We start from the raw sequence: 25,645 nt of genomic DNA, 5'->3' as shown, positions 1-25,645 counted from the left end.
GGCTCAAATAAAACAGTTCAAAAGATGAATAGGTGGCCTGAGGTCAAGACAAATATAATCAAAGGTAATGTTTCGTACAAGTAAGCTGTCAGAGAGCTAGGCTGTATGTTGATTCTCTTATGGTTATTTTGGAACAAACTGCTCTTTGTGTATTTGTTTGCTCTCTTTGATAGCAATGTTCTGTTGGTTGTTAAAAGTGACAGGCATTTTTTCCACTACCACCTAATTTAGGTGACTCTTCCCTTGCTGCGTCTCGTACGTCACAGCACTGTGTCAATGTAGCTGCAGCACGGTCGCCAGGCTTTAGGGGATACAGGCATCCGTAGGCCTTTATTTGTTTAGTAATTTGTGATGGGGAGAAACAGAGCGTATAAGCCCAGGTCCCTCTGAATGTATAACCGTTAACTCTCTGTGTGTCACAGACAGGGCTTCATGCTGTCCTCAATGTGGCACTTAGAGGTCACTGCAAATCAGTCAAACCATGTACAAATCCCTCTGCTGCCCATGATAAGCTGACCTGCTGAAATGCTTTTATTGCCGTCATAAATAAGTCAGGATAACCTGTTATAAAACATGTAAGAGCCTTTGATAAAGGATCTGGGACAGCACAAGGATGTGTGCTTTCACCCCAATATTTTATTCTCTACACAAATATGTGTCAGAGCAGGTGTGGAAATGGGACCATGTTAAAGTATGCAGATGACATTATTTTATCTTTTGTTTTTAGTGAGGATTGGAATATTGAGTACTTTTATTTAGAATAATTCAAATATTTTTCATAGTTTTTTTAAATGCAAAAACATACAATACATACAATTGACAAGACCATAAATGACATTCACAAGATAGAGACAACAAAACCAGGGCTGGTTTAAAGTGATATTTGAGTAGATCCCTGTATTTACAGGTTACTGTATTTACAGGTTACTGATGCGCCAAGATATGTAAAAGCGACGCCAGTTTCTTTCCATGGGAATGCCTCAAATGACATCTGTCGAGCCTACTCTAACCCTGAAAGGGAAGAGCAAACCTAGGCTACGTTCACACTGCAGGTCTTGATGGTCAATTCCGATTTTTTTACACAGATCTGATTTATTTGTTTGGCATTTCTTTTCAAATGTGGTGCAATCCAAGAGTCTGATCAATCAATAAGGCTGTTCAATCCAAGATTGTTTATCTTCATGTGTGGGGTCTGTCTCAGATAAAAAATCTGTTAAGATTTGGAAAGTCCTTATGTGTGTACCGGGCTTTAGGAAAGAAACTGGATTTAATATGATCAGAGCAATGAGTGGAGGTTTTGCTTAAAGTTGCTCTCTCGGACAAGCAGTTATTCAACCTCCATGTGGCCACCCTTAAAGTCCTCAAGTGCAAAAAAAAAAAACACAGCCCTCTCTGCCCTCCTTACCCATCTCTCCAAGCACAATTTGACAATTTTAGCACTTTTTGCACTCCAGGGTCTGATATTCTGTTCAAATAAACCTACTGCCTTCCCTTTACACACACCAATACACAACAGTCACCCTATCTCAAACACATGTGATGATGGGCTATGATGACAGGATGTGTTGATGCTGCTGCTATGCTTTAGATAGAGGCAGGTGTTAATGGAGCTGTCCATGCGAAATCTAACAGCAACACACCTTTGCGGAGGGTGGGGAGCATGTACAGTATCTGACTGTTCTTCTTTGAAAGGCCTCATGAAAGGACAAGCCAACCTAACTCTCCTGGACCTTGGCTCTCTAACAAATATGTTGGCACTCCCCTGACCAGCACTCCCCTGTCCCAATGATTACAGCCATGCTCATCTCCTTCCCTGTATAACAACCATAGCGGGGGAGGGTGCAGCATAGCAGGGCAGGGTGCACACACTGCAGCATGACAATATACTTATACATAGACAATAATACTTCAGGCAGAGAGAAGGATCTGCTCATATTGGTCTGGCATTTAAGACTCAGTGGATGAGGAAAGAGACATGTCCATTGAAGTGTACATTCATGTCTCCCACTAGTGGAACATAGAGGTACTCCATGTATTGAATACATTCACTTTTAAATTAATTGATAATCAGGTTTATAATGGCAGGGTGGAGTCAAATTCACTTGAATTGTAGCAAAGTCAAGTCAAAAAGTCAAGTATTTAAATATTAGACCTACCAAATAGATTTAAACACTAAATTGACATTGTGATTTTTGTCATGTTAGCTTAACTGGAATATCATCATACCTGTTACCGACAGTCCAGTTCATGCAAGTCATACACAATGAATTATTCTGTTTAGAGAGCCAGTGACACTATTTACAAAGTGTGTCCTAGATAGATGGCTTAGATGTTTAGTTTAGAAATAACACAGGCAGGTTTTAACATCTTCATTCCTGTTTCAATGTTCCTCGAGGCCTGTGGAATGGCCTTGAGGAAAAGCTCCAAAGGTGTACCAGTGAACTGCAATTTCGAAGAATGTTTAAGAATGATATCCTTTCTAGATACAACATGGAAGAGACAGGACATGCCATTTGCTAAAAGTAGTGTATGATAGTTTGTATCCTGTATTGTGTGTATTTGAATTTGAATGACAAAATTGAGCCTGATTGTTTTTTTGTTTGTTGTTTGTTTCTGTTGTAAACCTACGCTACTGTAACTGTAGTGTGTGAATGGGGATAGGACAAATAAGCTTTGCTTCCTCCTATTCCCTTTCGGACAGCTTAACCATGTGGATTTTTAAATTATTATTATTTATTTTTGAAATCATTTGTATTCCAATGTACTTGGACTGCTGTTCGAAATAAACTTGAACTAACAAACCACAACTGACATGTTTATGGTTTATGATTTATGCATTTGGCCTCCTCTTCTTCCTCTAGTGTCTACTGGGTTTCGGTGGTGACTAAGAGGACAGGGTTGTGGCCAAATTCCCGAAGAGGGCTAACAGTTAAACACGGTTGGATCAATTTTCCACCAGGAGTAAAGTGAGAGCTGAATGACCAAACAGGGGATTACTGAGAGATCCCCACTGTCCCCGTCTATGGTACTGTGAGGGCCGTTGTGACCTCAACCACCTGAGGGGGGGGGGGGGGGGGGGGGGAGAGGAAAGGGAGATAATTCAGAGGGGGCACAGATACTGTAGGTGGATGGGTTGGTTAGCGCAATGTCAGCTATGTCATCTGAAAATAAATCAATGACTCAATTTAGTGAGTAGTCAACAGATGAATAGACGTGCGTGTCTCAGGAGCAGAAGTGCATTACTGAGTGCATGAGTCAGCCATGTTTGTCCTGTCTTGGTTACCAGTTACCCCCTTAGTGACTTTAAAACACCATATACTTAACACATTCCAGTCCTGTGTGGGTGTTACTGAAGAAAATAATGTACTGTATGAGGGAACAATAATTCCTGTGCACAATCATGTTGCTGGGTTCTTTTAAGCCTTAAGATTTAAAGTACTTTATGTCTGGTAATGGTGTCCACTATGAACAATCAGGCATATTTTAATCAACCTGAGCTACAGTATATGATTTTCCTGGGTGCAGACACCTGCTTGCTTGTATCGTCCACATATTTGTCATTCCATAGAGACCAAAGTCCAAGTATGAGCTCAATGCACCCACTCAGAGGTAGGTGAGTCATCGAGGCTCCACAGAGAATCTGACACACGCCACACCCTGTCAAGGGCAAGGCCATCAATGACTCGTTCCTGTTAAGCAAACTGGCTTGTAATTCTTCTTGTCATGCATGACAAGAGCTATACCGTCCCCACCCCACTCTCTTGTACAATATTGCACCAAGTAGAGCACTGCGTTTCCAATTAAAGACCAGGAAATTAGTTGATAAGTTGATAAATTAGTGTTTAGCTTGACATATTAGCTAACCCTAACCCTAACCCTGTTCTCTTTCGAGAAAGGCTTTATCTGGTTGCTGTCTTTACTTCTGTTACTTTCTGTTTCAACGCTAACGACGGCGCGAGGTGCAGGATCACTAACATCAGGAAACAGCAGGTGAGTAGTGGTCATAATGTGAAGCCTATCTTTTAACACGCCAATGTGTTTGAGTTCAGGCATGTCTTTTTTTATCTATCTTTTGCCGACGTAATACTATTTTTCTTTTCTTTAACGTCGATTACTGGCATTGCCACATTGCAAGGTCGTACCCCGCCGTTCGCTACAATACCTAACTTTCTCGAAGCACTTGATGATTGAGGTGAAGCGCAATCGTTTGGTTCTCGGGAACTCCACTCGTAGCTCCCAGTTGGTGAAGTCATAACTCCGACATGAATTCATGCGAGTGCGAGTGGGAACTTCAACCAATGAGATTTTGTTTACAATCAATGATTAACGTTAACAAACTACAAAAACATACATTAGACACACTGATTGTTAACAATAAAATATGTTAATTCTACTGACGAGAAGGGGATAGGTTACAGTGGATACGTCACAACTCGGATATCCTCATACTGGTCCATGTTTACTTTTTTGGCATTTAGCAGACACCTTTATCCAAAGCGACTTACAGCAAATACATTTATCTAAGTAAGTGTAGCATCTATCACCAGTCGTCGTCCCACTTGTAGGGTCGTCCTAGTGGCATAACGTCTGTTTTCACGCTTGTAAAAACATAATAGCTTTCATAAAAAATAGTGTAGTATTAGCTGGCAGGGCGCATGCGCATTCTCTATCGAACGTAATTCTTGTTTCCCTTCTCTGAAATATCTGGTTTGGATTTTGATTTTGATTTTTAATAAAAAAAAATAAAAAAAAGCTCTATTCTCTAGTTTGTTGCATCTCTGATTTGGAAAATCTCCTGCAGCATCGCCCACTTGTTTGGCTATCCCGTCATATCCCTAGTATAGAGTCTACCTTCAAGCTACTTGTGGAATAGTGTTAAAATAAATGGATATGACGTAGGTTCTTCTATTTGCATTTAGTAATGCACAGGTGTGTTGATTTTGTTTTGTCATTTTCAGCAAAAAATGCTGCACAATTCCACAATGTTGCCACACTATAGTCAGTGCAGCTCGAATGACAGGAAATCATGAATGTCTTACATCATCAGATCTGTTTGTTCTACAGGAACAGTCAGAAGCCATGGCCACCCTCAGCAGCTCAAATACAGCGTTTGCGTTGGACCTTTTCCACACCCTGATTCAAGAGAACCCCCCTGGGAATGTATTTTTCTCCCCCCTGAGCATCAGCTCAGCTTTGGCCATGGTCTATCTTGGAGCCAAAGGAGACACTGCAGCCCAGATGTCAAAGGTGGGTTCACACACACACACACACACACACACACACACACACACACACACACACACACACTTTTTTTTTGCTCACATTTTTCATCAGTTGAGATCAGAGACCTACAACTTTTTCTATGTACACAAAAGGCCTAATTGCACGCTCCCTCAAAACGACATCTGTGGCATTGTGCTGTGTGATAAAACGTACATATTCTAGAGTGGCCTTTTATTGTGACCAGCCTAAGGCACGTCTGTGCAATACTCATGCTGTCTAATCAGCATCTGAATATGCCACACCAACATCAGGTGGATGGATTATCTCGGCAAGTGCTCACTAACACAGATTTAAACAAATTTGTGAACACAATGAGAGAAATAAATATTTTGTGTACATAGAAAGTCTTAGGTCTTTGATTTCAACTCGTGAAAAATTGGAGCAAAAACAAAAGTGTTGCATTTATATTTTTGTTCAGTGTATGTACTATTTTCTCTCCCAAGACCTGATAGCATTGCTGTAATGTGAGGGTGTGGGTACATGACTCTTACTGCAGCTCGGTCTGTACTTTAGACTGTATGGGAGCAATATCTGCCTATGGCAACACACAGCCTATTGTTACCATGGAGAGGGTCATAAACTTGCCGGTTACTGAATGAGGCAGTATCAATAGTCTAAATACACAGAATGACATGAACATCTGAAAGTTACACAGATTCTTTACAATATGACTCAATTCAAGCTTAGCCCCCTTTAATTCACATCATCATTATTATCATTCATGTCACCATCATCATCATTATTATCATTCATGTCACCATCATCATCATCATTATCATTCATGTCACCATCATCAATGTCAACATTAGCGTTGCATTATTTGTAGCAGCATCATAATCAACTGAATCTTCCCCCAGGCCCTGTCGTTCAGCTTGAGCAAAGACGTTCACACAGATTTCCAGACACTCAACGCTGATATCAACACACCGTCCGCTTCTTACCTCCTGAAACTCGCCAATCGTCTGTATGGAGAAAAGACCTTCAACTTCCTTCCTGTGAGTTGGCTTAAACTTCATGTTTAATGTTCAGTAAAACACTGAGACATACTGAGTACTCCATTCACTGTGCAGACAGCATTGCACATCCCTCCAAATAAGTAGTTTGTAATCATAATCTCTTGCCTTAGTATATCCATGATATGATTGAGGCTGATGGAGGCTGACTTATGGTGTTATGACTGACAATGCTTTAAGGAATTCTTCGAATCCAGCCAGAAGTTCTACCATGCAGACCTGCAGGCTGTGGACTTCATTGGAGCTGCAGAGGAGGCCAGGGGGGAGATCAACAGCTGGGTGGAGCAGCAGACAGAGAGTAAGATCATCCACCATTGAACTAAAGATGACATCAATACATTTGTCCTGAGCAGGAAAGGGGTGCAGTTCTTGAGGGACAATCCGTATCCTTATCCTGTCATGTCTCACAAATGCATTGCATATGTACCCCTCAAAAACAGATCTATATATAAATCAAAATATGTATATACATACAGTACTGTAGAAGCTGATGATACTCATATGGGAGCTGCTCTCAGTTTGTTTTGTTTTGTGTGTGTGTCTGCACTGTGTTTCTTTATAGATAAAATCAAAGACCTGCTGAAGCAGGGGACAGTCACTAGCATGACAAGACTGGCTCTGGTCAATGCCATCTACTTCAAAGGAAGTTGGCTCCACCGATTCGCTGAGGAAGACACCAAAGAGATGCCCTTTAAACTTAACCAGGTAGATAAAGAATTGAGAACTCTCTTAATTGAATAATATATGCATATGCACAACTTTGAAATCCAACAGACAAACCTGCATAGTATATATTGGGAGTTAAAAAAATAAGATCTACTGTTCAGATCTACTCCCTCTCCTTTTCGTTGTATTTCTGTGTTTCAGAATGTCAGTAAACCAGTTCAGATGATGTACCAGGTGGAGAGGTTGCCGTTCAACTACATTCCTGACTACAACCTTCAGATTGTCGAGCTTCCTTATGTTGGCCAGGAGCTGAGCATGTTTGTCCTCCTGCCTGAGGAGTCCAAGGACAGTTCTGACCCACTACTGAAGGTATAGTCCAACATAGTTCTGACCCACTACTGAAGGTATAGTCCAACATAGTTCTGACCCACTACTGAAGGTATAGTCCAACATAGTTCTGACCCACTACTGAAGGTATAGTCCAACATAGTTCTGACCCACCACTACTAAGGTGTAGTCACACCTAGTAGACATTACTGATGGTGGACAATAGTCAAACTATACTGAACCAGTAATGACATACAGAACCTCCTGGGTTAATTGCAACCAACATTCTGAATGCAAATTGTTACATTTGGTGTGTCTTATCTAACAGGTGCAAGATGCAATTGCAATCCTAAGATTCCCACTGATACTGGAGCAATAAGACATTCTCACAGCAGTGAAATGTGACCCAAATTCAACGTTTTTGCCGACACACGACTGAGGTCTGATTTACTCATGACCGTGTGAACAGCGCAATTCACATGAAATATGACTTTTTTAAATCCGACCTGGGACGCGTTCAGAGGTGGTATTATATCGGATACATGTCTGATATTTAGCAACGCGCCCGCCGTCTGAACTGTCATGTCGCATTTAATGCGACTTTTACGTCACTCTAGAGCGACAGAGAGACAATCATCACAATTCTGCGCCGGTTCCATGGTGGTAACAGCGAGTGCTCCACAAAAAGCCATAGCTAAGCATTTGTCTCTCTTTTTCCTCATCCTTCTTCTTTTGACCATTTGCTCATATCTTTGCCGGCTCCCGCTGCACAAAAACTTGAAAATGAAACCGGTTGTAACGTTATCCGTCATGTTATCCATGGTTACTTCCGTAAACAGTGCGCTGCGCGTGACGTCCTGACGTCATTGTTATTGTCCTTCTGCGCATGCGGGTATGTTCAGGGCCGTGGAATGTTCACACGGGAGTCAATGTAGGTCAAATATAGGTCACATTTTAAAAGTAATGCGAACTGCCAAACAAAAAAAATTGGATCTGTGTAAAAAATCGGAATTGAGCATCAAGACCTGCCGTGTGAACTAAGCCTGTGTACACCTGCGGCTCATCTCTCTGTTAGATAATCAAGTTGCTACCAAACATTTGCAAGCGACATGCCCCCTCCAGTGGACGCTCTAACAGGCCTAAAGTTAATTCTGCTTCTTCACCAGACTGCGTGCCTTTCTTTGAATACAAATTACTATTCAAAAAGACATTGAGAAAATACATTGTGTTACTAAATGCACATTTCTACCTGAAAACATGTTACAAATGTTGTTCTGTTTGAGGTCGATCAAAAATGGATTAATTAATCTGATTTCTAATTATTTCATAAGTTAGAAATAATTACAAAGTGGATTCTACTAGCGGCATTGGCATGAAGTTCATCAAAGACCGTATGCTTCACATATCCCTCCCTGACTTCATTCAACTTTAGCTAGATGACCTCAATTGTGATTTCTGATTGGTTGATAATTCAGATGGACGGGGTTAGAGAGCCTCAGACAACAGTGTTTCCAGCCATCTGCTAGGAAAGCAAATTTACACTTGAATATATAACAGGCTAGCTTTTTGGTTGCAAGTGAATACAATTTCACACACAGCTGAAGGTAATCTCTATCTGTTCTCCCCGCGATCCCCTGCCTCCCTGGATTAACTAACCAAGCACTCGGCTAATCGGCAAGTCAGATTGTTTGGTTGCAATTGGCCCCTTATATTTAAATGCAGTACTGAGCTTTTGAGCTTACTATCTATAGGAAATCCACTGAGGTTTTGGTAGTAAGGGTAATAACAGTTGAATTTGGTTTATTTGTAATTTGTTTGAAAATTAACACAGAATAGGGAATGTTCACTATCAGATTATTTGATGTAGGGAATCTTGTTTGTGCTTTCTCTTCGCTATACTGATTTAACTCTCTGTGTACCAAAGCTGGAGAAAGGGCTGACCCTGGAGAAACTGAGTGAGTGGACCAACAGAGACAACATGGACATTGGCTCAGATGTCATACTTCACCTGCCCAAGTTTAAACTGGAGGAGGAGTGTGATCTGAACACGCCCCTGGCTCAGCTGGGTATGACAGACGTGTTTGACGAGGCCAAGGCTGACCTGTCAGGGATGAACGGGAGTGGCGGGCTCTCCCTGTCCACCGTGGCCCATAAGGCCTTTGTGGAGGTGAATGAGGAGGGGACAGAGGCTGCCGCCGCCACCGCAGCCATGGTGGCAAACTACTGTATGCCCCGAGAGGAACACTTCACCGCAGACCACCCCTTCCTCTTCTTCATCAGACACAACAAGACCAAGTCCATCCTCTTCCTCGGCAGGTTCTCCTCTCCCCAGTAGAGTAAACCAGCACGAGAATAAAACACAGGTTCCTTTCTCTTTTAGTTTTTTTGATACTGTTCCATATCTCAAGGTGCAATCCTATATTTCTTTGTATTATCTGTTATATGTGAAAATACGTGAGTGTAATTTTATAACTCGTTCATATAAATGAAAATGAGCATTGACACAACAATATACTGTATGTATAAGATGTTTTGCTGCAATAAAAAACATTTGAAACATAAATATTGTCTTGTTATTTTGTACACCATAGGGGTAAGGTAAATAGGTAAAACACACCTGGGGGGGTATTCCACGTAGGGTGATTAACTCTGATCCAGGTTTAAATCAGATCCGGGCGCTAATTTCAGCTTCCATCAATGTGGCTCAAATAATTCGCTGCTTGGTTGCTATGCAACCAATCCTTCTGAGCAAACCTGGTAGCGAGCAGGTTTACAGGCTGGTTTAGGTAATACGTGCGTCAAAAATGTCTCACAGATGGAAACTACATCCCGAACGACAGTTCCGTCAAGTGTCTTTTAGGAAATATTAGTTCCCACTTTTTACAAGATAGATAGATAGTTTGACTGTGTGATAGATAACTTGATATTTTGAAAGTGTGATAGATAGATAAATAGATAAATAAAAAAGTGTAAAAAAATAAATAATAATAGGTATGTCTATCACCCATCAACTCTTTGGCGCAGGGTTTAAGGCAGCCAGCTAGAGGTCCGAAGGTTGCCGGTTTAATACTTGATTTAGTTTAATGTTGTTGTTTTTTCTTTTTACATTTAACCGAAGCCTTCATGCAAATCGATTTACAATATATATCTGTCTAAGTAAATCATCTATCCATCAGTTATCATAAGAAAAAATGATCTATGCCAAATCCAGGGTCCAGTTAGAAGAACATCATTAATTACTCAGAAAGGCTTCAAACACCATTGTAATTGTGTCAGTTCTTGTAAATTAGCCTACACCATCATTTTATAGCCTACATACTTTTTTAGATAAGATTTTCAATTAGATTAGATTAGATTTCGAATGAAATGCAGTAAAAAGTGTGTCAGAAGAAGGATTTGAACCACAGTCTTAAAATGATGAATTAATACTATGGCAGCGGTCAATACCACTATGCCATCATGACAATATGATTATATGTAGCCTGCTGCTGATATCACCACGGTAGTAAATATTCCCGTCCATCTGAATTATCATCGCCGATATACTAATCCACGTACGTTGAATACCCCCCTGGGTTTACATCTTCATCACATAGGCTTACCTCTGTTAATTCACAGGGTTAGGAGTGGGTGCCTCCCTCTGTATTTATTAGATTAGGTTGTATATATATGCACTAGTTCAGTATATCACATTATTTATTATTTATTTTCATTTGCACCACTTTTCCTTTTCCCCTTGGCATACAGATTATACATTGCCCACCACCATTACTGTAAATAAAATCCTGCACTTTAGTTCTGTTGGATGTGGCTTGTTTTAGATCCCAACATTAGTTTGGTGTACTCTCTCTCTTTTTTTGTGTCAGCTCCTCTACACCCCTCGACGTAGACGAGTTAGGTCTTGGGTATATGATCTAGTGCCCACTTGCACATTGTCTCTTGTTCTGACCTGAACTCACAAAAGCAACAAAACACAAAAGCAACTCATCATTACACACACACAGGCTTTGGCTTAACGATTGCTATCTAGACTTCTAAAATATCTCCTGTGACTCCAAAGAATAAAATGTAGCAAAGTATTTTATCATTCTAACATTACTTTACAAAACCCTGGAAAATACTGTATCTCTCGGGAAGCTGCAAATAATGTATTTCTAAATATTCTGTGGATGCTTCTCCAGGGAATCAAGTCCAGGTGGTATTGGAATGAGCTCAACAATGCCCCCACTCAGAGGTAGGTGAGCCATAAGGGCTCCACACAGTGGTGTAGTGATACGCAGTGATATACCCACTAGGAAAGGCCAAGGATTTCCATATACCCACTTAAAAATGTGTGAGGATACGTAACAGCGTTTTGTGACATAACTTTCACTTTCATTCATAAAATTCCCCCCGTCTGTGTTACGAAGCACTTGAATTTTGGACCATTGGGACCGACTATAGCGTCATAGGCTACACCATCAAAGGGGGGAGATGCGACATGAAATATGTCAAAATGCAGCACTATCATGAACAGATCAGCCTTATAACATGTAATTTATACACATATATATGTATAAATTACATATATAACGTTAGACAGGGAGCGCATTTTTATGGCGTTCCGAAATGAACAATATGAGACTGTAGTAAGGGAAACATATGAAAATCTGCGAAGTAAATCGTTACCAAGAAATTTCTTCACCAATGTGTTTCTAAAGGTGTGTAATAACATGTCCTAAAAGGTTGAAATTCAACTCCTGTGGGAAACCTCATAAAAAACTGCTCAAAGTTGGGGTACCGATACCCGATTTTCGAAAATTCGAAAATGCTTAAATTGGACTTGAGTAACTTTTGAGGGGTCAAACTAGGCATTTTTCATGATTCTGAGTTGATTGCAAGCATTTATTTGTCACCAAGAGCACTTCCTGGTGCAACCCCCAAACCCCCCCCCCCATCCCCATTGGTGGTTGGCATTCAAAGTGAGGAAGTTTGGAGGTAACAGGTAACATTAGACAACATTAGACAGCACCAGCAGAGAGGCACTATGATGGGCATGGACACTTAGTCATAGGCCTCACTACATGTGGAACAATAGAACCAGGCTGCTTGAGCTACTCACACAGCCCAGCAGAGAGGCACTATCATGGAGGTCATAGCTCCAGAAGAGGGGTGACTGGTAGACAGCTAGGCCCAGTGAGGGCTCTCCTAATCGGACTGGCAGTGTATCACATATAGCCTGGAGGTCAGAGCTCCAGAAGAGGGGTGACTGGTAGACATCTAGGCCCAGTGAGGTCACTCCTAATCGGACTGGCAGTGTATCACATAGAGCCTGGAGGTCAGAGCTCCAGAAGAGGGGTGACTGGTAGACAGCTAGGCCCAGTGAGGGCTCTCCTAATCGGACTGGCAGTGTATCACATAGAGCCTGGAGGTCAGAGCTCCAGAAGAGGGGTGACTGGTAGACAGCTAGGCCCAGTGAGGGCTCTCCTAATCGGACTGGCAGTGTATCACATATTACCTGGAGGTCAGAGCTCCAGAAGAGGGGTGACTGGTAGACAGCTAGGCCCAGTGAGGGCTCTCCTAATCGGACTGGCAGTGTATCACATAGTACCTGGAGGTCAGAGCTCCAGAGGAGGGTTGAATGGTAGACAGCTAGGCCCAGTGAGGTCACTCCTAATCGGACTGGCAGTGTATCACATAGTACCTGGAGGTCAGAGCTCCAGAAGAGGGGTGACTGGTAGACAGCTAGGCCCAGTGAGGGCTCTCCTAATAGGACTGGCAGTGTATCACATAGTACCTGGAGGTCAGAGCTCCAGAGGAGGGTTGAATGGTAGACAGCTAGGCCCAGTGAGGTCACTCCTAATCGGACTGGCAGTGTATCACATAGTACCTGGAGGTCAGAGCTCCAGAAGAGGGGTGACTGGTAGACAGCTAGGCCCAGTGAGGGCTCTCCTAATCGGACTGGCAGTGTATCACATAGTACCTGGAGGTCAGAGCTCCAGAAGAGGGGTGACTGGTAGACAGCTAGGCCCAGTGAGAGCACTCCTAATCGGACTGACAGAGTAGCAGTTAGGCCCTGGAGGTCAGAGCTCCAGATGAGGGGTGAATGGTAGACAGCTAGGCCCAGTGAGAGCACTCCTAATCGGACTGACAGAGTAGCAGTTAGGCCCTGGAGGTCAGAGCTCCAGATGAGGGGTGAATGGTAGACAGCTAGGCCCAGTGAGAGCACTCCTAATCGGACTGACAGAGTAGCAGTTAGGCCCTGGAGGTCAGAGCTCCAGATGAGGGGTGAATGGTAGACAGCTAGGCCCAGTGAGAGAACTCCTAATCGGACTGACAGAGTAGCAGTTAGGCCCTGGAGGTCAGAGCTCCAGATGAGGGGTGAATGGTAGACAGCTAGGCCCAGTGAGAGCACTCCTAATCGGACTGACAGAGTAGCAGTTAGGCCCTGGAGGTCAGAGCTCCAGATGAGGGGTGAATGGTAGACAGCTAGGCCCAGTGAGAGAACTCCTAATCGGACTGACAGAGTAGCAGTTAGGCCCTGGAGGTCAGAGCTCCAGATGAGGGGTGAATGGTAGACAGCTAGGCCCAGTGAGAGCACTCCTAATCGGACTGACAGAGTAGCAGTTAGGCCCTGGAGCTCATGTGACCTCCAGCATAGGGCCACAGGCCTAGTCACAGCACCCATGGAAGGTGTGTTGTCTCTGGGCTGTGTGTCTAGCTGAACACCTCTGGTAGTCCTTGGTACATCTCATGTTGGTACATCTCTTCCACAATGGGAGGTGAGAGTGAAGCTATTCAGCTCCCTTTTTTTAGGCCTCCATAACAGGTAAGTTACTGCCCAGCAGTGTCTCTCTGCTGGGCTGAGTGAGTAGCTGAAGCAGCCTGGTTCTATTGTTCCACATGTAGTGAGGCCTCTGACTCTGTTTCCATGCCCATGATAGTGTCTCTCTGCTGGGCTGTGTGAGTAAATGAAGCAGCCTGGTTCTATTGTTCCACATGTAGTGAGGCCTATGACTCTGTTTCCATGCCCATGATAGTACCTCTCTGCTGGGCTGTGTGAGTAGCTCAAGCAGCCTGGTTCTATTGTTCCACATGTAGTGAGGCCTATGACTAAGTGTCCATGCCCATGATAGTGCCTCTCTGCTGGTGCTGTCTAATGTTGTCTAATGTTACCTGTTACCTTTAAACTTCCTCACTTTGAATGCCAACCACCAATGGGGGTGGGGGGGGTTTGGGGGTTGCACCAGGAAGTGCTCTTGGTGACAAATAAATGCCTGCAATCAACTCAGAATCATGAAAAATGCCTAGTTTGACCCCTCAAAAGTTACTCAAGTCCAATTTAAGCATTTTCGAATTTTCGAAAATCGGTTATCGGTACCCCAACTTTGAGCAGTTTTTTATGAGGTTTCCCACAGGAGTTGAATTTCAACCTTTTAGGACATGTTATTACACACCTTTAGAAACACATTGGTGAAGAAATTTCTTGGTAACGATTTACTTCGCAGATTGGTCAAATATCTGGTAAAATGCCCTTACTACTGGGAGGGGAAAATCACAGTATACCCACTAGAAAAAACTAGACTACACCACTGGCTCCACAGAGACACGCCACACCCTGTCAAAGGCTAGCTAGACCTTTGATTCCATTGACTCGTTCCTGTTAAGCAAACAAACTGCCTTGTGATTCTTATCATGTATGACAAGAGCTATAAAGTCCTCACCCCACCCTCTTGTATTTGGTGCAATATTGTAGAGCACTGCGTTCCCTATTAAAGACTCACCAAATTAGTTGAGGTGTCTAGCTTGACATATTGCTGAGTTTTTGTTCTCTCTTGAGAAAGGCATTATCTGGTTACTTTTGTAAAACATTAGTTTACAAAACTTATGTTAGTTCCTATTTCACGACGGCGCGAGGTGCAGGATCACTAACATCAGGAAACACAGCAGGTGAGTTACGGTCGTAATGTGAAGCCTATCTTCACACTTCAACCAATTAAATGTTGTTTACAATCAATAATCAACGTTAATCACTACTACAAACATACACGTCTGATTGTTAACAATGAAATATGTTAATTCGCCTACAGAACATGAATAGGCTATTTACTATCAGTCAGGGCTCTGTTTTCTGACGAGGAGGTGAAAGGTTACAGTGGATACGTCACAACTCGGATATCCTCATACTGGTCCATGTTTACTTTTTTGGCATTTAGCAGACACCTTTATCCAAAGCGACTTACAGCAAATACATTTATCTAAGTAAGTGAAGCATCGATCATCAGTCGTCGTCCCACTTGTAGGGCCGTCCTAGTGGCATAACGTCTGTTTTCACGCTTGTAAAAACATAATAGCTTTCATAAAAAATGGTGTAGTGAAAACAAGAGCGAAAGCGTCCACTAGTTTCACTGTCCTCCGACATAAGATGGCAGAGCGCATGCGCATTCTCTATCGAACGTAAAACTGTTCTCCCTTTTCTGAAATAATATCTGGTTTGGATTTGGATCTTTTAATTTTCGCTTTTTGAACACGCTCTATTCTCTAGTCTGTTGCTTCTCTGATTTTGAAAATCTCTCGCCCACTTGTTTGGCTATCCCGTCATATCCCTATAGAGTCTACCTTCAAGCTACTTGTGGAATAGTGTTAAATGGATATGACGTAGGTTCTTCTATTTGCATTTAGTAATGCACAGTGTTAATGTGTTGATTTTGTTTTGTAATTTTCAGCTAAAAATGCTGCACAATTCCGCAATGTTGCCACACTATAGTCAGTGCAGCTCGAATGACAGGAAATCATGAATGTCTTACATCATCAGATCTGTTTGTTCTACAGGAAGACCAGTCAGAAGCCATGGCCACCCTCAGCAGCTCAAATACAGCGTTTGCGTTGGACCTTTTCCACACCCTGATTCAAGAGAACCCCCCTGGGAATGTATTTTTCTCCCCCCTGAGCATCAGCTCAGCTTTGGCCATGGTCTATCTTGGAGCCAAAGGAGACACTGCAGCCCAGATGTCAAAGGTGGGTTCACACACACACACACACACACACACACACACACACACACACACACACACACACACACACACACACACACACACACACACACACACACACACACACACACACACACACACACACACAATTACTGGCATATGTACTATTTTATGGCAACACACAGCCCAGATTGTTACCATGGAGAGGGTCATAAACTTGCCGGTTACATAATGAAGCAGTATCAATAGTTTCAATACACAGAGCGACATGAACATCTGAAAGTTACATGGATTCTTTACAATTAATTGACTCAATTCAAACGTAGCCCCCTTTAATTCACATCATCACTATTATCATTCATGTCACCATCATCAATGTCAATATTAGCGTTGTCATTATTTGTAGCAGCATCATAATCAACTGAATCTTCCCCCAGGCCCTGTCGTTCAGCTTGAGCAAAGACGTTCACACAGATTTCCAGACACTCAACGCTGATATCAACACACCGTCCGCTTCTTACCTCCTGAAACTCGCCAATCGTCTGTATGGAGAAAAGACCTTCAACTTCCTTCCTGTGAGTTGGCTTAAACTTCATGTTTAATGTTCAGTAAAACACTGAGACATACTGAGTACTCCATTCACTGTGCAGACAGCATTGCACATCCCTCCAAATAAGTAGTTTGTAATCATAATCTCTTGCCTTAGTATATCCATGATATGATTGAGGCTGATGGAGGCTGACTTATGGTGTTATGACTGACAATGCTTTAAGGAATTCTTCGAATCCAGCCAGAAGTTCTACCATGCAGACCTGCAGGCTGTGGACTTCATTGGAGCTGCAGAGGAGGCCAGGGGGGAGATCAACAGCTGGGTGGAGCAGCAGACAGAGAGTAAGATCATCCACCATTGAACTAAAGATGACATCAATACATTTGTCCTGAGCAGGAAAGGGGTGCAGTTCTTGAGGGACAATCCGTATCCTTATCCTGTCATGTCTCACAAATGCATTGCATACGTACCCCTCAAAAACAGATCTATATATAAATAAAAATCCTATATACATACAGTATATACTGTAGAAGCTGATGATACTCATATGGGAGCTGCTCTCAGTTTGGTTTGTTCTGTGTGTGTGTCTGCACTGTGTTTCTTTATAGATAAAATCAAAGACCTGCTGAAGAAGGGGAAAGTCAATAGCATGACAAGACTGGCTCTGGTCAATGCTATCTACTTCAAAGGAAACTGGCTCCACCGATTCGCTGAGAAAAACACCAAAGAGATGCCCTTTAAACTTAACCAGGTAGATAAAGAATTGAGAAATATGTCTAGAATAATATTCAATCCACTGTAAATACACTGCTCCAAAAAATTACGGGAACACTTAAATCATCACAGTATAACACCAAAGTCAATTAAACTTCTGGGATATCGATCTGTCCAGTTACGAGACGTAAACGATTGTTAATCAATTTAACATGCAAATGAAAGCAGGTGGACAGGAGAGGCAACAGCAAGACAACCCCCAAAAAGCAAATTGTTTTGCAGGTGGTGGCCACAGACCATTTCTCTCTCCTTGTCCTTCCTGACTGATTTTTCTCTAGTTTTGCATTTTGCTAGTGCCCTTGTCACGACTGGTAGCATGAGGTGGTACCTGCAGCCCATTCAGGTTGCACAGGTAGTCCAGCTCCTCCAGGATGGCACATCCATACGTGCCATCGCAAGAAGGTTTGCTGTGTCTCTCAGCACAGTCTCAAGAGCATAGAGCAAATGCCCGGTGGGCCATTACACGAGGAGAGCTGGACAGGGCCGTAGATGGGCAACAACCCAGCAGCAGGACCGGTATCTGCTCCTTTGTGCGAGGAGGAACAGAAGGAGCACTGCCAGAGCCCTACAAAATGTCCTCCGCTACTCGTGTGCATGTTTCTGACCAAACTGTCAGAAACAGACTCCACGAGGGCCCGACAAGTCTAGTGGGACTTGTGCTCACAGCCCAGCATGTTCACACTGAGCACATGTGACAGATATCTGGAGACGCCATGGCGAAAGTTATGCTGCCTGCAACATCATCCAGCATGACCGGTTTGGCATGTCAGTGATGGTCTGGGGAGGCATATCCTTCAAGTGTTCCCTTCATTTCTTTGAGCAGTGTAGTAGTGATATAACAATATGCATATGCACAACTTTGAAATCCAACACAGACCTGCATGTTACTGGGATTTCAAAAACAAGTTGTGTTCAGATCTACTCTACTCTTCCCTTTCGTTGTATTTCTGTGTTTCAGAATGTCAGTAAACCAGTTCAGATGATGTACCTGATGAAGAGGTTGCCCTACAACTACATTCCTAAAATCAAGCTTCAGATTGTCGAGCTTCCTTATGTTGGCCAGGAGCTGAGCATGTTTGTCCTGCTGCCTGAGGAGTCCAAGGGCAGTTCTGACCCACTACTGAAGGTAATAATAATAATTTAATAAATTAGGTATAGTCCAACATAGTTCTGACCCACTACTGAAGGTATAGTCCAACATAGTTCTGACCCACTACTGAAGGTATAGTCCAACATAGTTCTGACCCACTACTGAAGGTATAGTCCAACATAGTTCTGACCCACTACTGCTGAAGCTATGTTCACACCTAGTTCTGACCCACCCCTACTAAGGTGTAGTCACACCTAGTAGACATTACTGATGGTGGACAATAGTCAAACAATACTGAACCAGTAATGACATACAGAACCTCCTGGGTTAATTGCAACCAAACATTCTGAATGCAAATTGTTAAATTTTGTGTGTCTTATTTAACAGGTGCAAGATAATTGCAATCCTAAGATTCCCCCTGATACTAGAGCAATAAGACTTCATCAAAGACCGTATGCTTCACATATCCCTCTCTGACTTCATTAAACTTTAGCTGGATGACCTCAATTGTGATTTCTGTTTGAATGATAATTCAGATGGACGGGGGTAGAGAGCCTCAGACACAGCATTTCCCGCCATCTGCTATGAAGGCGAAGTTACTTAGGGGACGACTGTGTAGAGCCGGCGTTTAATGATCGCAAAGTCGGCAGCTCGCAGTGGTTCGAATCCCCCAGCAGGCCATGTGTCGAAGTGTCCCTGAGAAGGCACTGAACCCCTAATTGCTCCGGGGTCGCCTTCAATGGCTGTGACCCATTGCCTAGATGCCCCCTCTAGAGCATAAAAGCATTTCTGTACTCTGTGCAAACTTTGAATCCCTTTCCCCTTACACTTGAATATATAACAGGCTAGCTGTTCCTCAATTACATTTGGGCAGCTTTTTGGTTGCAAGTGAATACAATTTCACACACAGCTGAAAGTAATCTCTATCTGTTCTCCCCTGCCTCCCTGGATTAACTAACCAAATGTAAGCACTCTGCTAATCGGCAAGTCAGATTGTTTGGTTGTAATTGGCGCCCTATATATGCAGTACTGAGCTTGTCACTATCAGATTATTTGATGTAGGGAATCTTGTTTGTGCTTTCTCTTCGCTATACTGATTGGGTTTTAACTCTCTGTGTACTCAAGCTGGAGAAAGGGCTGACCCTGGAGAAACTGAGTGAGTGGACCAACAGAGACAACATGGACATTGGCTCAGATGTCATACTTCACCTGCCCAAGTTTAAACTGGAGGAGGAGTGTGATCTGAACACGCCCCTGGCTCAGCTGGGTATGACAGACGTGTTTGACGAGGCCAAGGCTGACCTGTCAGGGATGAACGGGAGTGGCGGGCTCTCCCTGTCCACCGTGGCCCATAAGGCCTTTGTGGAGGTGAATGAGGAGGGGACAGAGGCTGCCGCCGCCACCGCAGCAGTGGCAACCTTCTGCTGTATGTCCCGAGAGGAACACTTCACCGCAGACCACCCCTTCCTCTTCTTCATCAGACACAACAAGACCAAGTCCATCCTCTTCCTCGGCAGGTTCTCCTCTCCCCAGTAGAGTAAACCAGCATGAGAATAAAACACAGGTTGTTAAATAAAAGAAAATGTCTGAGTGTCTGAGGATTATTGTATGATCTAGTGCCACCTTACTATTGTCTCTTGTTCTGACCTGAACTCACAAAAACACAATATTACACATACACACACACCATACGAATAATTGTGTATGCTTGAATCAAAGCCCTGTTGATTGTAGTGAGTAAGGGGGCAATGAGCATTGGCTTAACGATTGCAAACATTGTGACGCCCCCTGGTGAAACCGCAAACCAGCCAAACCAAACCAATCAAAGGGGTGGAAAAGTGAATGTGAAACTTATTGTGTGAACAATATCTGGTTTTCGTTTTTTTCGTAACACGCAACTTGTTTAAAGTTTTAAAGTACCCACTGGATGTACTATACGACAGTTTAACGATCACTAAATACTCCTTTGTGGATTGGATCCACTATTCTTGTTTGCCGTAGGCTACCAGTAAGTGATAATGACTTGTAAACATACTTTCGTTTTAGGACGTGTTCAAAAGCAAGGACTGTGTGTTCATCTAATTATGTGTAGTTATGTGTTTTTACCATGTCGATGTTCTCTCAGCATGTTCATTGTGATGTTATAAAAACGCAGTTAGACGTTCGTATTGATGTACCACTGTTAGCCGCTAGCTGTTAGTGTTTGTTGTTGTGGTTAGTCACTTTCACCCATTCTCTCCCATTCCCATTCTTGAGGTGCAAGATTTCCGATTTCCGATTTTCAATGTATGATACCTCATTTGAAAGCTTCCAATCTGTAGTTTCAAAAAGGAAAAATTACTTAGGCAAATGGTTTATGATTTCACCAGCTTTACTCAGCTACACCCCTTTTTCAAACAGTGTCCTTAAATGATGCAAAGAGAGATATCATTGTCAATTATTACAATGCTAAATAAGCTGCTGTCCTGGATTTGATCGCTACATCGCTTTTACAATAAAAATGTATCTCAAACAGTTTGCTTAGTTTGTGTGTGTGCGTGTGAGCACAAATTACTTTAGAACAGTCTTATTTCCATCAGCAGATGGCGCTCAAAGAACAGTCTTCCATCAGTGTATATGACTCCTCCCACATTGCGAATGGGAAGTGCTTGTGTTGGGATTGGGAAGTCATGCGCCAACCGCCAAGTATATCCAGCTGCAGCTGGACCGTTCTCTTGTGAAGGGCAGTCAAATCTGTGTAGATTAATCGATAAATAGATAGATAACAAACATCTTCCAGTAACACAAGGGACAAGAGGTAATGTTGTTGTGGCAGACAATGTATTTAATAATGGTAGAAATAGGTCTGCAATGAAAAGAGCTGCTCATTATTGATATCTGCAATACAGTGTTATTGCAATGTAGCAGAAATAACTAAACTAACTCTCTGTCTAACTATTTCTAATGGTGTCGAAAACACTGTGTGTGTGTGTGTGTGTGTGTGTGTGTCTGATTCTCTCCAGCAGCAATGGCTCAGGCTCCACTGTTAGAACAGTGTTTCCACTGTTCTATCTGCCTGGATGTCTTTAAGGTCCCAGTCACCATCCCCTGTGGCCACAGCTACTGCATGGGCTGCCTGAAGGATTACTGGGATCAGCAACAAGGGCAGGAGGCCTGCAGCTGTCCCCAATGCAGACACTCCTTCAGCCCCAGACCCACCCTGGGCAAGAACACAGTACTGGCCGACATGCTGGAGAAACTGAGCAAAGTGAGGCTGAGCGACGGCCCCTCGGCCCCCCTAGGACCCCCAGAGGACGGGGGATTTCACCATGCCACGTTTGACGTGTCCGCAGTCGTGCCTGAAAGGAATGACGGAGAGGTGACGAGGAATTCTATCATTCATTCTGCTGATAACTCAGCTCAGTGTCAGGGCAACACGATGCTTGAACTTTAACCCTGTGTCTTCTATGTGGGGCTCTGTGGCTGCTACAGAGGCTGCTGAGGGACACACAGAGACAGCTCCACCAGCGGATCCAGGAGAGGGAGACAGAGCTGGTTGGGCTGAAGCATGCGGTCAAATCCTTCACGGTGAGCAGAGACCGTGGGAAAGGAATGGATATGAGTCCTCTTTAGAGAGAGGGAAAGACATGAGTGTGTTTAGGAAGAGTTCTGTGGGAGTTCATTTAGCTACATGAATATTGCAGGGCTATGTGTCTCCACACAATAGCAATAGAAAGGCAAACTATGCCCCTCTTTCCTTAGCGTGCAACGAAGGCAGCAGTGAAGGACATGAACAAGATCTTCTCCGAGCTGATGGAGTTTGTGGAGCTGCGTCGCGCTGAGATGAAGGAGCTGATCAGAGCCCAGGAGAAGGCGGAGGTGAGTCGAGTGGAGGGCCAGCTGCAACGTCTGGAGCAGGAGATCACTGAGCTGAAGAAGAGAGACTCAATGCTGGAGAGGCTCTCTCACAACCAGGACTACGCCCAGCTCTCCCGGGTGAGGTCCAGTCGATGGTTGAAACACAAACAAAAAAGCCCTCTTAACTCCTCTATGACAGTTAGATCATTTCAACCAATCTGACAAGATTGATTTTTAATATACAAATTCACTTTGGATTAAACTTTGCTTTTAAGTCTCAGTATCAATGTCATATTCATGTCTCTTTGCCTCATATACTCTATAGAAGTAGGGGGGATGCAGAGAAATGCAATTGTGAATAAAGTACTGTTCTGACTCTCTCTCTCTCTCTCTCTCCCTCTCCCATGGTAGATCTGCCAGTCCTACTGTGGGCCAACCCGGCCTGGTGGAGCAAACATTGTCACGGTGAACACACACCTCTCTTTTGGGGCAGTGAGGAAAGCCATCTCCGACCTGAAAGAGCGCCTTGAGGATCTGTACCGAGGAGAGTTCCCAACTGTCACCCGTGAAGGTCAGTGGGGAGAGTTATACTCTTCGATTGCACATCTCCACATCGTTTCCCCATTGCAATCAAAATCGTATCCTGGTGAATTGGAATGTCATGTATGGCATCACATTTCCTTGTGGTTGCAATTAATGAATCCTGTCCTGTGTGTCATCCATTCACTCTTTTCACAGTAAAGAACGTGAGTGTTCTTCAAGTTGCCCCGCCCAGCCCGGGTAAGTACCTCTTTGGTACATTCTGTATATACAGCATACAGTACAATTCTACCCTACCTGTCTGGTTTGATAATGTGGCCTATCATGCTCTGCTCAGGCAGAGCTGGCAGAAGCAGCTATTGTTTTCTTGTGATGTTGTTGATTTAGAGCATTTCTCTCTTGTCTCCCTCCACACACACACTATTGTGCAATATGACAACCCTAGTCGTCTATCTGTACAGTATAGTATAGTGGATAGTGTACATAGCCTTTATTTATGTAAACCAGCTCCTTCCCTTCTTGTGTTTTTTTTTTCTTTCCTAACACCAGGGGAGCCACCCCTCCTAAATGTCGTTGTTTGGTACCTGTACTGTAGCAATGACAATAAAGACCATTAATTAATTCATTCATTCATTCCAGTGAAAGAAGACCATGGGTCACACGCTACTGTGCCAAGCGAGAGAGATGAACTCCTACAATGTGAGTGCTGCTCACATCCAATCACACACAAAGCCATTGTCACTTACGGTACTTCCACTAACCCATCCTGGCTTACAAACACACTCTTGCAATATTTTGGCTTGACTAGCGAATGTGTCATTGATTTTCAACAGCGTTGAAATCAATGAAACATTTTCAGAATAAAAGTCAGAATATTTGTTATTGGTTGCCGACATGTTCCCGCTTTCACCAGCTGCTGTCACAAATGCTCTCCCTCCTATACAGTTTTCTGTCCCCTCTCTCTGGACCCGTTCACGGTGCACCGGGAGCTATGTCTGTCTGAGAGGAACCGCGCAGTCAGTCGCAGAGGGGAGGCCCAGCCGTACCCGGACCACCCAGACCGCTTTGATACCTGGGGGCAGGCACTGTGCCGTGAGGTCCTGCAGGGGCGTGTTTACTGGGAGGCTGAGTGGGAGGGCATGCAGGTGGAACTGGGACTCACCTACGAGAGCATCGCAAGGAAGGTACAGCAGATCATTTCTAAATGTTTCCCTTTTTTTTTGCGAAGTACCATATCACAATGTTGTCCATGTCTTTAATTTACTAGTGTTCTGTATCACACCCATAGGGTTCTTCCAATGACTGCGGCCTCGGACGTAACTCCATATCCTGGAGCCTTCGTTGCTCCCCCTCCTCATATGAATTCAACCATGACAACCAGATCACCCAAGTGGTTGTTCCCTCAAGTGCATTGTCTCGCAGGATAGGGGTGTTCGTGAACCAGGGGATGGGGCTCTTGTGTTTCTACAGCATCACACCTAACAGAGTCACCCTCCTACACAGGGTGCAGACCTCCTTCACACAGCCCCTCTACCCTGCAGTGTGGCTGGGCTCCAATTCCAGCATCACCCTGTCCTTCCTATAGGGTGAGAGGGCAGAGGAGTGTCAGGGAGAAAAGGGGGGTGTTGTGAACTTGTGACTGACTGGAGGTAGGGGTAGAAGCATCTTCAATGTAGAGTTTGAATTGTGCGCCCCTGGTGAGATCTCACAACCCCTACCATCACTCCAGACCAGGAGGGAGGAGGCTGCAGTGAAGCTGGTCAGGAACATGCATGACGAGCAACACCCTCTGCACGACCTGCTACCTCCAACACGAGGCAGCTGCACTGCCAGGACACTAAGGAACCAGCACAAGCTGGCTGAACCAAAGGCCAAGACCAGCAGGCTGAAAAACTCAACCCTTCATACTGCAGTTAGGCTGTACAATGACAGTATCTAGACCCACAAATAACACAGCATGGCCACCATGACTGCTACCTGCCCTTGCTTTGCCGCCTTGAAATATTTTTTACCTTAAAATTGTTGTGTACGCTGCTAATATTTTTTGTCATGTATGAATTCTCTTTTGTCATGTTGCAGTTTTTCAGTGGGGCCTTGGCTCCACTACAAGATGAATGAATTAATAAAATCAAATAAAATCAAAGAGTGGCCTCTTTGTATTGAGCTTGATTTGTGTGAATTCACTGTAAATATAGGCAAAATTGGTTTGCAAACGTGTAAACATAACACTTTTATCTATATCCTTTTTATTCATTGTCTATTATGTTGTTACATGTTTATCTGTTTAATGTCTCTCTCTCCTCACATTTCCAAAAATGTTAAGAGAAACCTCAAGCCAGACGCCACCTCTACAGCAGCATGCACCCCAGCCACCACCACTAGAGCAGCAACATCCAACCCAGCATCCCCAGTCACAGAACCAGGAGATGTCACTATTCTGGCATCAGATGCATGGACATTCACATCCCATGCATCTATTGATGAAGCTAAATGTATGTTTGGAGATTTGTAGAAGTTGATATAAGATGTATTATTCCTTAATATTGCAGGTGTCGCGGAAGCCTGTCAAGGAAGAGAGTGTATGTGTGCTACT

General features: G+C 43.6%; 3 protein-coding genes across 5 annotated transcripts; all 3 read left to right on the top strand.

Annotated features, from left to right (window-relative positions):
• The first annotated feature begins 5,073 nt into the window (after positions 1 to 5,073).
• On the top strand, positions 5,074 to 9,644 carry LOC308161444 (leukocyte elastase inhibitor-like). The gene is made up of 6 exons (XM_080535466.1): positions 5,074 to 5,247; positions 6,141 to 6,278; positions 6,477 to 6,594; positions 6,859 to 7,001; positions 7,164 to 7,331; positions 9,214 to 9,644. The coding sequence occupies exons 1-6, from the start codon at positions 5,080 to 5,082 to the stop codon at positions 9,622 to 9,624; spliced, it is 1,146 nt and encodes a 381-aa protein (XP_080391592.1). The 5' UTR covers positions 5,074 to 5,079; the 3' UTR covers positions 9,625 to 9,644.
• Positions 9,645 to 15,023: 5,379 nt separating this feature from the next.
• LOC308162996 (leukocyte elastase inhibitor-like) lies at positions 15,024 to 21,127 on the top strand. Of its 3 annotated transcripts, none has more exons than XM_080537161.1 (7): positions 15,024 to 15,218; positions 16,101 to 16,286; positions 16,699 to 16,836; positions 17,035 to 17,152; positions 17,420 to 17,562; positions 18,544 to 18,711; positions 19,801 to 21,127. In XM_080537161.1, exons 2-7 carry the CDS (start codon positions 16,119 to 16,121, stop codon positions 20,209 to 20,211), a joined length of 1,146 nt encoding a protein of 381 aa, XP_080393287.1. In that variant the 5' UTR covers positions 15,024 to 15,218; positions 16,101 to 16,118; the 3' UTR covers positions 20,212 to 21,127. The 3 variants fall into 3 exon arrangements, with proteins under 3 accessions (XP_080393287.1, XP_080393288.1, XP_080393289.1); XM_080537162.1 differs by lacking the exon at positions 15,024 to 15,218 and adding an exon at positions 15,496 to 15,530; XM_080537163.1 differs by lacking the exon at positions 15,024 to 15,218 and adding an exon at positions 15,833 to 15,926.
• On the top strand, positions 20,598 to 25,042 carry LOC308162995 (tripartite motif-containing protein 16-like protein). The gene is made up of 9 exons (XM_080537160.1): positions 20,598 to 20,683; positions 21,681 to 22,033; positions 22,147 to 22,242; positions 22,417 to 22,650; positions 22,924 to 23,083; positions 23,251 to 23,292; positions 23,692 to 23,751; positions 23,998 to 24,236; positions 24,341 to 25,042. The coding sequence occupies exons 2-9, from the start codon at positions 21,683 to 21,685 to the stop codon at positions 24,635 to 24,637; spliced, it is 1,479 nt and encodes a 492-aa protein (XP_080393286.1). The 5' UTR covers positions 20,598 to 20,683; positions 21,681 to 21,682; the 3' UTR covers positions 24,638 to 25,042.
• The last annotated feature ends 603 nt before the right edge of the window (positions 25,043 to 25,645 follow it).

The sequence above is a fragment of the Nansenia antarctica genome, assembly GCF_963989245.1.
Source record: "Nansenia antarctica genome assembly, chromosome: 7".
NCBI classification, from domain to species: Eukaryota; Metazoa; Chordata; class Actinopteri; order Argentiniformes; family Microstomatidae; genus Nansenia; species Nansenia antarctica.
The sequence above is the reverse complement of the archived record's forward strand: the minus strand, read 5'-3'. Positions and strand labels throughout refer to the sequence as shown.